At 39.3% G+C, this 17,236-nt stretch overlaps 1 protein-coding gene across 1 annotated transcript in view; it reads right to left on the bottom strand.

The window, feature by feature from the left end:
• Window positions 1-17,236, bottom strand: part of STPG2 (sperm tail PG-rich repeat containing 2) — a 263,746-nt gene that overhangs the window by 230,602 nt on the left and 15,908 nt on the right. The window contains exons 4-5 of the mRNA XM_042470817.1: window positions 16,483-16,647; window positions 3,483-3,598 (exon numbers count right to left, since the gene is read on the bottom strand). Of these exons, the coding sequence (XP_042326751.1) occupies window positions 3,483-3,598; window positions 16,483-16,647 (281 nt within the window). The remainder of the gene's footprint in view (window positions 1-3,482; window positions 3,599-16,482; window positions 16,648-17,236) is intronic.

The raw sequence follows: 17,236 nt of genomic DNA, 5'->3' as shown, positions 1-17,236 counted from the left end.
GGGGGTGATTTAAAAGGAGAAGATATGAGATTGGTGTACACCTTGCCCCCCCCTTTGTGTTGGAGGGTTGGTCTCTGGAACTCTGTCCACGGGATGCAATACTGGGGGTCTGGGGAAAGAGTATGCCCTTGGGGCTAATCTGTGGGCTTACTCTCTCTTATAAAATCGTGGGGCTTGGGAAGGAGCCCCCCCTCCAGGTTGGTACTCTCTCTTATAAAATTGTGGGGCTTGGGAAGGAGCCCCCCCCCCTCCAGGTTAGTCTTTCAAAAAATGAACATCTGAGATGACAACCAATCTGTTTTGCAGTTTTCTGTGGATTTTCCAGGCTATGTGGCCGCATTCTAGCAGAATTTATTCCTGATGTTTCACCTGCATCTGTGGCTGGCATCTTCAGAGGGTGGTGGCATGGAAGTGTGTGGGGTGTATGTATGTATGTACAGTATGTATGTGTATATGTATATATACTTGTGTGACCCTTGGGTTGGAGGAAGTGATTTACATGTTAATTTGTATGTTGGTCTGATGTTGAATGGCAAGGCCTCAGGGTGGGAGGATATGAGAGGTATATGTGTGTCTATTTAATTATGCAGGTGAAACACCATGAATAAAGTCTTCTAGAATGTGGCCACATAGCTTGGAAAAACCACAGAAAACTATAGACACTGGCCTTGAAAGCCTTCAACTTCACAATCTCTTTTCATTGGAGTCTGGTGTTTTGCCCAAGGATGGCTGGAGAGCTATCATAGGTTGACAAGCTGTGTCTCTGCTAAACCCACATCAGGTTGCTCCTCACTTCATTTGGTCAGATCCAAGTCTCAAACATTTAACAAGGCTTTAGGTCAATAAAGATGGCCCTTGTTTAATTGCAAATACTGTGTTTGGTCTCGTTATTTCATGGTTGGTCAATAAATTATTCCCATGCCACACAATGAATAGTGCTGCAGGGGAGGAGCGCTTTATTGGCCCCTATGTGAGGAGACCAGGGCAGCTTGGCTCATAATCTCTAGGGCAAAACAGGCGGCTCGGATGGAGCAGCCTCATTCAGATCCAAGGCTGTAGCGACCACATACAACCAGTCCCAATCCAGGCCACCACTGCAGTCCTGAACCAGACTGCTAGAAAGAGCAGATTCTTCCCAGTTCTTCTGGGATGGCACATGTAGGAGCAGCTTCTGGCTGCATTCAGGGTGTGTGTCATCTAAACACCACACCCCCAACACAGCCTGAAGCCGGAATTTTTGGCCCGTGTGTTTCGGGCCTTTGCCTCATAATACCATGTGTACTTTACTATCATTTAATATCAATTAATATAATGTGTGCTTTAATTCCTCTCCATCCCATCACCCTCATAGGTATCCTCTGATGAAAATGCCGAGATGGGCCTTCTCTGTGGCTTCTCCCATCTAGACTAGAGGCTAGATTGACTCTCTCCAAAGTGTCCCTTCTCTTGATAAAATAGTCTTTTGGGGAAAGGCTTTTTAAAAGTGTCCTATACTGTTCTTATTTCTTGCTTTTTAATGGGTGTGTTTTTAAATTTCTTTTAAAACTATCAATAGCTTAATTGCATTTTAATTTATTATTATTATTTATTATTATTTTTTTAAAAAATTCTCATATGAGCTTTTACTTTTCTTAAGCTGCTTTGCGTATTCCCAGGGCTAGGAAATGTTTAGGGCAGGAATGGGTGTGGGTATGGATGAGTAATAATGGCCTCATTTATTTCACTGGCAAGTCAAAATTGAAACAAGAAGAACATCCTGACGGCCCCAGCCCTAAGGAGAGCAGCGGAGAGCGGCAGAGGATTTAAATGCCAGCTCAACATCTCCGGGAACACCTGGCAGCACCAGCCCTGAGGAGACTGCGTAGGAGATTGGCAGAAGACTTAAATGCTGGCTCCAAACGCCTCCTGGAACACCTGGAGGATCTTCATCTGATTTATAACTACCGTATTTTCCGGTGTATAAGATGACTTTTTACCCCCATCTTATACTCCGGGTTGTGTTTGACGGCCTCCACAGAGACAGGTGAATGGTGTAGCCACCTCTCTGTCTCTGGGATCCTTGCAGGTTCCTATCCCAGAAAGCACCATGGCTGGGTTCTCTCTGCTGGAAAAGGTGGCGGAGAAGTGGCTCCAGAGCCGGTCCAAAGGGAGAGGGATGGTCGGGCTGAGAGAAAGAGCCGTCCCTTTATGCCTCGCCACCACCGCCACCCGGGATACTCCGCTCCTCCAGTGGCTCTCGCAGCTTCCGCGGTGTGCTGGACTGCGGGAGACCCTATTGCAACTTCTGACACCCGCCTTCCAGGCCTCCACAGAGGCCCCCTCAAGCCGGCACATGTGAGTGCCAGACTCCCTTAATTTGGCCTATAGGAGGCTAGGGACGCTGCCTGCATGCAACTTGGGAGTCGTGTTATACGCCCAGTTGCTTATACGCCATAAAATACGGTAGTTTAACTATTTCAGGCATGTAATTTGCACCTAATTGCTGTTTTGCTGTCTGGAGGGAGTTGAGGTCCTTTAGATTAGTATATCATGTTATGCTTTGATTATTATGCTATATTACATAATTTGTATTCTGTATCACGTATAGTTAACCTTTTGTATAACTATCCTACTGATATTATTATTTTTGCTGTTATGTAATGATGGCAAAGTGTAAGGAGATAGCCTAATGTATTATTGTAATATTTTGTTTTGTATTATATTGATTCTGTTTTGTAATCTGCCTTGATTCCTTCGGGAAAAGGCGGAACATAAATAAATTATATTATTATTATTATTATTATTATTATTATTATTATTATTATTATTATTATTGGATGGGGTGACCCTCCCCCCTCCATTCCTGTTTGGACTGCCCTGGCTTCATTCCAGAGTCCTCTGTATTTGAGGCAGATTTGAGAGGCATTTCTCAGAACATCCTACCAAACAGGCAACTGAATGAGTATAATGTAAGTATGACACAAAAACTTTGTTCAGACATCACAATAAATGTCCAATTATTGTAATGGGGATGAGCCAAAAGACGTTTAATCTATCTTTCTCTCTTTCTCTCTTTTTCTCATTCTCTCTGTCTCAGACACACACATTTGACCCGTCCCCTTACTTTATGGACACAAAAATATTGGAAGCTTTATTTGTATTTTTGAAATAATTTTGATTGACTGCAGGTTGTTTCTTCTCCAGAGCAAAAAAACAAATCCTATGTCCAATTTTAACTGTGGTTTGTTTGAAACAAGCAAAATTCACAGCCAATAGTTTGAAGTTTTCTTGTTTCAAACAAAATATAATTAAGATCAAAGGTTTTGTGATGAGATGAGATAACAAACTGTGGTTGATCAAATGTTCCTGTTCTTTCTGTGGAAAGCATGTAGTCCCATAACCTGCTGCAGCTTGTTGCCATGATTTATCATAACACCCAAGCTAGAGAATAATGTTTGTGAGAAATGCAAATTTTAATACCAAGCAGTGACAGAATTACATACGGAATTACATCATAATCTCCAGGTCCAGGGCCTTCGTGTGCCTTAAATTCATGTCGCTTTTCCGTCAAATTGCCAAAATGCACTCCTTTATACTTCATCGTAGGATAAGTTTCATTCTAAAAGGAAAAAATGTAAGTAGTGTATAGTTTTGAAAATCAGACTTTCTTTAAAACAGCTAAGCAAAATTCTACAGCCAAGGCTCCCTTTGATTAAATATTTATTTCTTTGTTTGATTGCTATTCAGATTACAAGAATAGCTCAGCTCTAAGAAGTTCTATGCCATGCACAAAATTTTATTCACAAACACAAAATACAAAAATTTACTTCCATTTTCAATTGTCACAGCTCTGGTATCTAAGGAACAGAAAAGCAGCCAGGCAACACTCCATTGTGCCTCTGTCCCAGCAGCTGATGAGGGACCCTCGCTTCATGTTCCAATTGTGTTCGTTGTGTACTTAATCCCCTCTCCACTGCCATTCTCTTTTTCTCATGTGTCATATCTCATTTAGACGGTAAGCCTAAGGAATGGCAACTGCCAAATTAATGATTTGTAAGCAATCCTGGGTGCCTTTTTGGCTGAAGGGTGGAGTATAAATACTGTATATACATATATATCAGTCTAGAAATTTTAATTAAAAATTGAGCAAAAAAACCTTACTTGACTAATTCATGAGTCCATGTGATATTTTAAACTCATAAAAAAGGAACCATCCCCTTGTGAAACGCAAGACTGCAATATGTGCTGGAAGAAATTACTCCCGTCTACACTCTCATTCATCCAGCCTTTGACCACAAAACCTGCCCTCGACTTATACATGAGGTCGACTCACAGTCGAGTATATATGGTTCTCTAAATAATAAATAAATAAATAAACTTCAGAAAGAAGTCCCACAGGTTCATTTACAGTGACTAAGGGGCTGTACAGAATGGCATCAAAGGCCAGCACGGGAGAAGAGTGGGGGCATGGCATCCGCATGATTCACACCCCACCTCCACCCCATGCTGATGTGACACTACGCACCCCACCACACAGCAGGTGGCATCACAGTGCTTTTCTGGTGTTGCATTCAGATGACGCAGCATCAAAGGAGCACTAAAAAGCTGTAGCACAAGAAGCTATGGCACCCTTTCCATGGCACAAAAAGAAGCCACTTTTTGCAGCTCCACTTTGCGCCATGGAAAGGCCAGATCAGGACCACTGCCTGTAGTTGCCATGGCCCTGATCTGGCGAAGAATGAGGCGGCTGCAGGCTGCCCCTTGGGGGCAGTCTGTTCAGCCCCTTACTAGGGTAAATGTTAGAAGTACTGTCTATATCTCTTGAAGTTGTATGAATTCTCATATCAAATTCAACTTTATTGAGATCCACTGAACAGTTATACAAACCATTGACATTCCAGCAATTCTAAACAGGGGTAGAAATACAACTTAAACCAATTCCAAGTTGAATCCAGGGTAGTAGTGGTGGTGGTGATTATATTTATTTATACCCCACCCTTTTCACAAATCTGGGACTCACAGTGGCTTATGACATTAAAAAACAGTGTTCTGGTCCAGAAGAGGAGGAAATTTTATTTCAACAGTAAAAACAGTAGTTGTAACAAAAACAACAACAAAAGAACCTGAGAGTTATAAACCTCATAACAAATGGAATGTAATCTGAGACAATAAACTTATCCTATTTGTTTTCATGATTTAGGAGGAGGAAGAAAAGCCATGTCTTTGTGTACAAAATCTTATTCTGCAGTGAATATAAGAAGACATATTGTATGGAAAGTGTTACAAATAAAGTGACCTACAATATCCTTCTGTCAAAACTGTAAATTCTACTGGCCACTAAATCTAATATTTCACAGTAATGGGATTAGAGCACCATCCAGTGGTTTCTACAAGGAATTATTCTACAAAGTTTCTAAAGAATTATTCATAACAAATATATTTAAAGATAACCAGAGCCACACATTTTAATTAATAAATGTTTTTTATGTGCTATAAATCCTACAGCGTTCTGCTTCCATATACAGAAACAATATAAGTATTCCTGCTTTACTGAACCTTGGGCAATGTTACCATGAGAGCCTTCCATCAATTTTGCTTAATTCTTCTATCTGACGTTACCTGGAATTTGACAAATATCAAGCTTGGTTTTGAAGGCACATGACTTCAAAATTATGACTGACTTAAAGTATATTTTAATATAATTTATTTAGCAAATGTCAGATGATGGTGAATTATAAACACCTCCTACTTTTATTTAAAATGCAGCATATTTTAGGACTCATACTTTCTTATGTAAAGTTATTCTTAATATATTAATCTAATTTTCTTTATTTTTATTACTGAATTCATCCAATCAATTTCCAATATTCACTCCATTCCATGAGAGCAAAGTGAATTCAACATTTAATTTATTAGGACATAAAAACAAACAAATAATAAATTGATTTGAGAAAAATCTGAACATGCTGTTTAATCATATATGAACAACATATTTGCTTATGGAGACAAGGAATATCATATACCAAAATGATAAAATAGATCTGAAATATGGAACACATACTATTTCACATATTACTGTATATTTACATACCCTGTTTTTGTTGTATTTTGTGATTTTGGAAATTTTATTCTAATTTATTTCTTTTCAGTTATTTGAGACACCCCAAGAGTTATGTAGAAACTATAAGAGCAGGATATGCTTTTTGTATAAATAAATAAATTCAATTGGTAATTCTCCTTAGAGAAGACCAATGGAATTTATCTACTGATTTACCCAGTTTCCACTGATTGAAGAGTCTACCCCTTACTAGGATTAGCAACTGGATTTAAGCCTAAATATTTACTCATAGTACTCCTTAAGACTGATATTTTTGTTTCATAAAGAAATGGTAGGCCTCTATATCAGTTTATGCTGCAATTCAGGCAATGTCATATGCATACTTCTATCTTTTGTCTCCTTTTGCAGCTCCGTTTGTAGAAAGTGTCTTCACTAGTTTTATTGGAAATATTAATCTTCTAAATGCATCTTTTGTATCTGATGTAAATCATGCATGATCAAAAGTCAGAAACATCCATAAATTGTTTTCTTCAGTGTTTCAGATATTGCTACATGGCAATGTTGTAGCTTTTGACAAAAAATATGATTTTTTTTCTTCTTTTATTCAAAAAATCATATCCTATCTCACTATGTCATATAATGTAACAAAATATCAGCAACGATTCATCCATCCATCCATCCACCCCCTACTCTCTTAATTGAAATTGGTCTGTAATATTGTTTGTATGTACAGCGCTGTGTAAATCTACAGCACTATATAAATAAATAATAATCAGAATCAGAATCCCAAACCTAGGACCAGATTATGGTTATTGTAAGCCTTGGTTTAAAAACAACAGTCCAGTCCTTTGGCAGATGGTGGTGGACCTATAGTTCCAATATTTCCTTGAACATACATAATAAACCGATACCAAGCTACCTCAAATTTTTCTGTATTTAATCCTCCTTTTGCTGATTACCCACAACAGCTACACAAGGTTTGTGCACAGAGAAGGTCTCTTTAAAAGCACCGATTCTACAGACTTTTTCCCTTGGCAGACCACTAAAGAACAGCAAAATATGCATTTGTTTCATTACAAAACCTAAATCCAATAGCAAAATATTTATAAGTATCCATGAAAGAGCTTTATAATCAATACATCTCTGACATTTACAAAAAGTATTTTACTGATTCAGCTCTGAAAGCAATTTTAAAAGGTGCTCTAACTACAGGCTATTCTATGTCAAACTCAATAAACTTGAATAAAATTATTCCCTTTCTCATCTACTGCTTAAGCGCATTAAAAATAATATAAATTGACTGCTACTTAACTCACTAACCTGTGCATTACTCAGGTAAAATACCCCATCCATAACGGAATTAAAAAGCCTTTTAAAAACACAGAGACTGAAGAAAAAATTGATGCACTCTTAACTCTAAATCACCATGCTCTTTTTGCCAAGAAGTGTTGACAATACCAACTTCAAGGTCGCTGTCAACTTGCTATGTCATTAGCAAATAAAATATGGTTTAATTGAAGCAAACTCAGCAAGGAGGTGCATTATTTTAAGTGAACACTGCAATATAACTTGAAAAATTACTAATCGCCACTCCCGTTGACAATAAAAATGGATGAAGGTGCTTTAGAACTTTTTTTCTATGACTTTCCCGTAATTAAATATGGAAATAGATTCCATGAAGAATTAAAAGTCCCAGAGTGCATTAATTCTAGCACTAATGGACTGTCTTTCAGTGCTACAGTGCATAGGTAGTTCCCAGCATGGTCCCAACATTACCTAATCTATCAGTGTCAGCTCTTAGTATGAATACATAAGGTGAAATGCACAGATTTGGGATTACATCCCATAATGTCTCAAGAGGAAAGATGCATTTATCACGTTTCAGAATGAGTGTATAAAAACGACGCATAGCTGTTAAATGTCTTGATGGAAGACATTCAGCTGCAAGGCACTTTGTATAATTGTTATTAAAACTACAAACATATATATTTTACAAAAAAATAAAGGCCTTTAAGAACAACAATTGTGGGGTTTTTGTTCTGATTTTAATCAATATAATGTTATCAATTTCAACTGAAACGGGTTTCTAACCATCTTGCTAACACTAGTAAACATAAGCCACACTGTTTAGTTGGTTTGTGTATGCACTTCTGTCATTCCCTCTTTAAACAATCATCCAGCCATCAGAGATAAATTTGATACTCTGGATAAGATTATATTTAGGGGATTTTAGTTTAAATCAGTCTCATCTCACAAGCATATTTCCTCCCTTTGCTGTGAGCTCTTAAAACGCATGGCAAGGAAAACAAAACAGTTCTTGTCTTCTGAATCCTGACTGCAGCTACAGCAGTTGTATTTGGGAATGGGGTTCATTTTCCCTGTTATGCGAAGTATTTTTCTGTGTTGCTACTGTCACAATCTGGAATCAGTAACTCTAACATCTAAAATCTCAAGATGCAGCAGAACACATTTATCCTGATATCCTCAATACAGAAAAAGGTTAAACAGACATACCACTATGTTGTATCAATATTATTAGCTTTGCATTACTGAGAAAAGTACAGTGGGACCTCAGTTCCACAAGGGATCCATTCCAGACCCCCATTCCCATGGATATCAAAATCTGCAGCACCTCAAGTCCCATGGTCCCCGATGGCACTACTGTCTCCATTGTCCCTAGTATCAGGGCATGCACACAGCTGTGCCACCATTAGGGACAACAAGGGCTGTCCCTAATGGTGGCACAGCCACATGCATATGCTAGTGGAGACAACAGGCGTGTTGTCCATGGATGCTTAAATCCATGGATACCAAGTCCGCAAAGATACTGTGTTACTAGCTTTAATGCAATGGGATCTTTGTCTCCATAGCAAGAGGATATCCATAGAGCCTGGAGAAGGACAGTGATGAGGAAACCCCTTTAATCTTTATTTTGGTATTACCTAGAGCCTACCCATATGTCTTTGGCTCAACGTTCCTTTTCCATGGGACATTTCCCAGTGTTTCAAATGTCATTGTGACCTATTAAAACATCCCTGACTCCAGATATGAAAATATGAAACCCAATCTACAACATAGGGATGTCAGATGTGCTAACATAGCCAACATTTCTACACAAACTTACCTGGAAGAAAGCCCTGGTGAAGACAATGGGAATTACTTTTAAGTAGACATGTACAGGAATGTCCTGTTAGAATGTTAGTATTATTTTATAATCCTTCATATACATTTTTCACATAGTTGATTCCTTTGGTAGTACAAGATAACAAAGATCACTCCTCCCCGTCCTTGCTGGTATTATACATTCAGGAGAAAAAATTATTTTATAGTTTTCAAGGGTTTCATATGTTATAGTTATGATATGTGAACCGCTTTGATCTGGAGGAAAGGCGGTATACAAATAAAAGTTTTATTATTATTATTTTATTATTTCATAGATTCTCTTTCTACCTATTTTTCTAAGTTCCCTTTCCTGAGTTTGTTTTTTGTTTATTGTTTACAGAACAATCCAGAGTGAGGCCAAAGCAAAAGTGGAACAGTGGGCCACATTCTTGATCCTGATGACTCAAACAAGAACTGAAGGCATGAGGGTGGAGGTGTATTTTTCACTATGCCAACTCCAGGTTAGCTTAGCTGGCAAGCATGATTATGATTGGCAGAATGGGTTTTATTCCGGTCAATACAAAGTGCTTTTTGATCCAGCAGCTCTTTCTATCTGCTACCACTATATAGCCTCCCAAGATGTAGCGGGGGTCTCTGCTGTGTCAGAGCCCCTCTCATATTGCTGATGTTCATTTTTGCCAGTGAATAACAGAGAGGTGCCAGTGCACCAAAATCCAGTCTTAATTAGCTTAAACACTGTTCACTGTTTTACATACTATAGCTGCTCAATATAGCACGGTAGTTCTATATGTACACCTACTGTAGCGCTGCTGAAGACCCTCCCCCCCCCCCAAGCGATTCCATGCCAGGTAGAGAGTGGGGAGGGGGGATCACAGAAGCACCTGGCTATGTTCCTGTGACCAGATGGGAAGCAATTACAACATCCACTGAGATCCACTGGGTCTTCCAGAGGTCTCAACAGCTGATGTTAGCATCCCACATCTTGCTAGAGGGACATAGCCAGATGCTTCTACATAAATACTCACTATCCATGTCACAAAATGGTCAAGGAGGCTTCAGGAACTTGGTAGGATGGCTTTGGTCACTGTGGAGGAAGGGAATATCAGCATTTACAGTGATTATATACAGATTAATTTATATCTTTCTATGCCAATAACAGGATACCAACCAATGTTTTCTTGTATTAGCATGTCTGGAATAAAGTATTTTACAAGCTCTGGAATCTTTGCTTAGGGATTATAGACTCGCCTTCCACTCCTGACCCCTGTTGTCCTTCTGCCAGTAAGCAAAGAGCTTTTTATTTCGACATTTACCATATTTCTTCTTTTAGCAGTGCTATTGCTGATGGGAATTCTTTTTTCATCTGAGTGTCTTTCACTGCGATTTTTAATTACCTTACATATTCGACTATAAGTCGACCTCATATATAAGTCGAGGGCAGGTTTTGGGGCCATATTTATGGATTTTGATATGACACTTGAATAAGTCAAAGGTAAAACTTGGGGCATGTAATGGGTGTAAAGGACAAAGCAAATAAAAATAATGCCAAACCTTCCAGTAGATATAACTATTTGTGCTCATACTAAAGGCTGCATAGATGACAGAGTAGAAGGGGATCAGTGCTTCCAGGGCAGATTAAAGTCTTGTCTTTCACCGTGTGTGTGTGTATATATATAAATTAAAATACAGTACTTACATTGACCCATGGATAAGTAGACTCAGTTTCTTTGGCTCAATGTTTTACCCTAATTTTCTAGATTTATACATGTGTATATACAGTATAAACTGCATTTTAAACTGAATTTTACTATTATCAGATGCCTTCAGAGACATTTTTAGCAGAAAGGTGAAATATAAGTAAACAAATAAATGCATAAATATTATTAGTCACTGTTTAACACCTCCCCCCAAGATAAACGGATACAGTGCGCCCTTGCTTTAAGCAGGGATCCATTCCACACACACACACCCCATGCGTAAAGCAAATAGCACGTATGCTCGAGCCCCGTTGAAAATAATGGGGCTCATGCATGCGGCACAGCGTGGTGCGTGCGCCTGTAAGCCGAAAGCCGCATAAAAGGCATATCAACAAAGATACTCTACCTTCACAAAATAATATTTAAATTTTTAAAATCTATTTTTTTTCTGTTTACTAAGTACTATTCATAAATACAAGGAAAAGGTGATACATCTCATGAAAAATCTTTCACTTTTCAGGTGCAGGGTAAGAGATTCTTAATCTTTCAAGAAATTCTGGATATTTGAGTTTCTCCCGTTCCTTATATATAAAAGGGTAAGCTAACTTAACTACATAATGCATTACACATTGAGAAAATCAAGTAGCTCAATATAATGAGTTTGCTGCCCCCTAATGCACTGATTGAAAAATCCTATTAAAAATGCTGTCCTGTTTATTTCATATTCTAGGTAACTGTTAACTCTAAATTACTGTTTTCTGATTGATGATCTCCTGAGGAAGCAAAATGCCATGAAAACAAAATGTCATTCTTAAATATAGCCGCAAAAGGGGAAATTGCTGAAAGTAGCTTTGCATTGCTATACAGTATACACAAGCACTTGGTAAAATAACTACAATTACAAGTGGAATAATTGTGGTTTTCCATATTCATGGTGCCATTTAGAATGAAAATAAATATTGTATGATTCATTGAGAAGATAATCAGTGATCATATGGACTTGATATTTTTTTGAGAAATGTGTAAATGCTAGCTGTTAGCATATTAGTTTAAAATGCCTAAAATCCTTAACAGATTGGAAACATGAAAACTGTTAAAATCATAAAAGGAAGTTCAATTATGTAGTGTCAGATATATCTATTTAGCACAGGATATGTACTCTGATTTACAATGGCTCTACAGCCAATACACAGAGATCTCTCTCGTCAATTTCTACCTGATCTTTTTTTAATTAACATTTTTCACTTGAAAATAATAAACAATATTAAATAAAATACAACAGTTTCTTTCAGGGATGATGGGAGTTGTAGCTCTTCACCTCTGGCTCGAACTCACCACCTGGTTGTGCACCGCGCTGACCAGTTTTGGCCAGTGGTTATAGCTTAGCAGAGTTACAGAGAATAGGCTGAAGACCCCGACAAACTCTCCAAGCCTTCTCACTCTTGTTCCCACAGAAGCCTTCACCCTTCTTCAGGATCCAGCTGGTTCTTGTAGCTTCACCCAAGACACCAGACAACTCAGTAGTCTTATATAAAAGATCTACTTTATTCTACTATATACAGCTCCAAAACTATCCAACACAACAATACTATACTCCTCACTATCCACTACTACTACCCACTCTACAACCCACTACTACAACCCACAAAATACATTGAGATGCATAGTCATTATTATAGTCAATGCATGGTACCACCCACTGTTGTCTGTTTCCACCCAGTAGGCGTGTACACCATTCTCATTGGTTCTCTTGGTTCATCCTACAATTAATGATTTCATCATCTCAGCCTTGACCACTTAACAATTGTCAGGTGTGTCCAATTATCCACTTTGCATTTCTAGTCCTTGGCATTCAGGACTTGTTAATTGTATTACCATTTACACCTGTGTGGTTCTCAATTGGCTTCTGCTGAGTCACCCTGACTCTCACATACATGTTTTATTTCATTTACTGTATATCCCATGTTGCTTTTTCCTTGACAGTTTCCCCTCCCACTCTTAACTCCTTATCATACAAAATGAGCTAACAGATATTATCTACGATTCTATGATTCTATTATAATTATAGGAATTGTAAAGGTCCTTGTAAAGGTCTCTTTGCAGTTATGTTTGATTATTTTTGCAAATATCAAACAATGACTCTGGGATGGTCAGTGTGCAAAGCATGCATTCTACCCTTATGTTATAGCTTCTTGTGCTTAAAAAAAAATACTTGCAAACCTTTAGCAGAAGCAACAAAAATAAAACAAACAAGGAAGGGAAACTAGTCCAAGGTACTACTATTTTGCCATGGTTTACCAGGCAGCCCCATTCCTTGTGGGCCAACTTGAAGCCCCTCACATTCAACCAAGTCTTCTAAATACTTAAAGGGGTCAAAGAAAGAGGGGTTACATTATTTAGTGTCAGAATGACCATTTCTTACTTTTTCCTAAAACTTAGCACACCTGAGATAATATCTTCCTCCCTCTCCTTTCTAAGCTTACCAGAAGAAATATTAATTATTCCATTTGCAGAGCCCTTTTTCCACAAATGTTACAGTACCTTCTCAGTCTCTTCTAGAGAGCCGAACCAGAAGGGCTTCACAATTCTTAAAAGCATGCAACAAGCCCTGCTGCTGCATCAGCACATGGATGGCAGATCTTCTGAGAATTCCCTTCCACAAAAGAGCCATCATGTTGTTCAAACCCCTCTCATCCACCCATGTATTTCTGGTGCATAGAGGTAAATAGCTGGGGGGGAGGATAGAAAGCAGGTGTGATCCAACAGATCTTCACACCATCTAACACTCTACAGCCTAGGTTTTTAAACAGTGGGGCATATCCCACCAAAGCAAGTGACAGATTCTCAAGGAGGGCTCCAACATCAGGTGCTAATTTGCTCATACGCCAAAGAGGGGAGGTGCTTGGAATAATTTTTCATCATCCTCTTCAACATCAGACCACATGGCAGGTAATGAAATATTATTTTTATTATTTGTTTATTTGTTTATTTATTTGTATCCTGCCTTTCTCTCAAAGTGAGATCCAAAGTGGAAAATAGGGAGTGTGTGGTGGGGAGGCTGGGTCTTGTGTGTGCCTAGAGGCAGTTTAGGAGGATGTTACAGCAAAGGTCACTGTTCCCTATTCCTCTCAATACACAATCTTCAGGGGGAGGGGTAGTAATTACAGCCACTAACTGCTTACTGAAGCTGGCTACTCTGCTTTCACAGAGCAACCAGCTTCAGTAAGTGGTGGTCCTCTTCAGTGATCACTACCCTCAGCATTTTATATCACTAATAAGGCTCTTTCTTTTTTGCAGGCACCAGCTATTGGCTGCATTGCTAAAATGTATGAAGCTCAAAGAAGCATGTTGAAATAGCCAACTATAATTACCAAAATGCTTTTAATGTAACATGCAAGCCCTTTTCAATATTATTTTGTCTCAGTCTATGTGCTGCTTAAGAGTTCCTTGTACTTTCATATTGCTTCTAGCAAAAGGACATATACAAATATTACAGAAACATGCTCACAGAGCTCCATCCCCTGCTGCAGGGTCACAGGGTCTCAGTGAAAAAGGAAAGTCTCAATCTCTACAGAGGCAGGTGGTAAAAGTAATGAGGACAGAAGCAGGTCATACAGCTAGTAGGGCCAAGAAACCAAAGGGAAAAAATGAAGAAAAAACAGGTGAGGATCTAGTAAAGAACTATCCAAGATCTGTAGATAAGGAAGCATCTGTTGTAAAGACTGCTGAGAGGAAAAGGAGGAATCAGTGGCCAGAGTTAAAAGAGGTGAGGAAAGGAAAGAGCTACTAAAGTTAATTGGTACAAGACAGCATATGGATTTCCAGAGCTATGATAGCTTCAGACCCAAAGTTCTATCCCTGCCCAGGAAAGCCTCTAATTCAGCTTTGCCCATGGTCAGTGCTGCAGACATTATCTATGTACAATGTCACAAAGAAGCATGCTTTCTTTGCAATCCTGTTATGTCTGTACCTGTCGTGTGTCCAGAAGTAGGTGCCAGGGGAAGAAACTCCTTTACAGTGAGTTTGTTGCAGGGGGAATCAGGCCAGGCCAGGCCAATTGCAAGTGCAATCAACAAGGTAATCCCAAAACTGAGGAGAGGTATAGTAGCAAAGTCTCAAATGTCCCAAAGTCAAGCACCAGAAGCAAGCAGTCATGATAAACAAAGCCGAAGAAGTGAAAATATAAGATATACAATCTAAAACCAGTCTAGAGGTCAGGAATTTCAAGAAATCAGAGCTATACAAACCCATACACCAGTTTACTGAATTACTGTGACTGGGAGGTTTATAACTCCTTGAAATGTCAATGGCCAATTACTCAGCACTTCTTATTTAAGCCTCTATAAGAGGGAGTTGGCTCTTTCAGCACTGCTGTTTTTCTTGCCTTTGCACAGCAGATAACAGGGGCATCTCCTCATCACACCTCACCTCTGGATAAGATGGGGGCCCATCTTGCTGAAGGTCAACAGCAGCACCATCTGCTCATAGCTGCCCAGGTTCTGAGGACAGCCATCAACTGGAACTGAAGTCCCCTCCAGGTCTGACTCCTTCAAGTCAGATTTCTCAAGGTGAGTTATGACAGTACCATGGCTCACATGATCTAAAGCAGAAGTGATCAACTTTAGCAGGTCTAGGGACTAATTCTGTCTCCCAGGACAGGCCACACACCAAGGGAAACATACATACATACATACATATTTCAAAAACAAATGTCACTGAATGTTCACCTCTAATTCATGAAGTAAATCCCCACTAACACCACACAGAGGCATATATATAATAGCAAGCTTCTGTGCCTTGCTCTAGAGGAGACTTACTGCTCCTGGAGATGTCTAGAGTCTGGAAATCTAATTTTTGGCCAAAACAACTGGGATGCAAATGAAACTGGAAGTTCAAAAGGCCTCAAAACGGTTTTGGTAAATCTCACATAACCCATGGGCTGCACAATTCCCATCCATGATATAAAGAGCTTTTGTGCCCAAAAAAGGAGGGGGGAGGGCAAACTCCTGTCGTATCTTAAGAAAGCAGAACCAATGGAAAACAAACAATACCATCAGCACTTCTCAGGGGAAGTAAGCAAGGCCATCAGAATCCAATCTATGAATCTTACCTTAGAATATAAATGCTGAGGACAACATAGAATGCAGCCTCCATGAAAGGAAGTTCAGAAACAGAAATTTCAGGACCATGGACAGGACACCATAAACTGATCACTTCTTCCAACACTGAAGCTCAGCCCCAAATGAACTTGACTAGCAGTTCAGGAATCAACCCATCTCAACCATATTTGGGAGTGAGGAGTGTTAAAGGCCCTGTCCTAAGTTTACAGCTGAGCACTGAATCACCTCCCCATCTGCTTCCACATGATGCAGCACTGCACTGGTGAACAGAAAGTAGAAAGGATAAAGAGAAGATACTGGTTCTTCTAGAAAATCTGGATCCCATTGAGCAGCCTTAATATCCTGAGTGTTAGGTTCAGGCTTGCTGTCAGGGTCTGAATCCAGTGCATCCATCATTGCATCTGGCTCATTCACTTGTTTAGTTTTTATCTTCCGAGTCTGTCCTGACAGCAGCTCAATCTACAGGTTTCAACACTTATAATGAAAGAATTAAAAAATTACTTACACTATTCATCTGATAATATGCTGGACCCAAAGTACTGTCTCTTGAAGGAGGGGTATGCTTTATAAGAGTGCCATCCTCCAATTCTTCATAACCATATGCTTGTCCTTGGGAAGGGATAGAGGGAGCCTCAGACTTTCGGAAGATTTTGATACTGCTTGAAAATTTCTGTAGAAATAAATCCAATAATCTGTGTTATAGATGTGCCACATTCTTCTATAAAGCCAACATATTAAGAGATTGAACATGTTCAGTGGAAACAATACATTTAACTCTGTTCAAGGTAAGGGGAAAAACTGGCCCATGAAGGATCCAAATTTAGTACACCGCCAAAAAAAGTTCACCCCTGTGTATATCTTGCCTTCCAACTGGACAGATGAGCTAGAGATGAGAAGATGCTGCTGTTGTTTTTTGTGGGTTTTTCGGGCTATGTAGCCTGTTATACAAGCAGTTTCTTCCTGATGTTTCACCAGCATCTGTGGCTGGCATCTTCAGAGAATGCTTGCCTGGGAAAATGTGGTTGTGTGTGTGTGTGTGTGTGTGTGTGTATGTATACACACACTGTGTGAGTCTGGGAATGGAGGAGTTGATTTGCATGTGTTGTGTATTGTTCTGTGCTGATGGCAGGCCTCCGCTGGGAGGCTAATGCAAAAGAGGATTAGTGTCTGCTAATTGGTGATCTTATCTGCTGGGAAAGCCCCTGACCTCTGAGTGGTTTCCCTTTGCATTTGCTGAGTCCTTATTTTGCTGTTCTTCA

Source organism: Sceloporus undulatus, chromosome 5, assembly GCF_019175285.1.
Source record: "Sceloporus undulatus isolate JIND9_A2432 ecotype Alabama chromosome 5, SceUnd_v1.1, whole genome shotgun sequence".
Lineage (NCBI taxonomy): Eukaryota > Metazoa > Chordata > Lepidosauria > Squamata > Phrynosomatidae > Sceloporus > Sceloporus undulatus.
The sequence above is the reverse complement of the archived record's forward strand: the minus strand, read 5'-3'. Positions and strand labels throughout refer to the sequence as shown.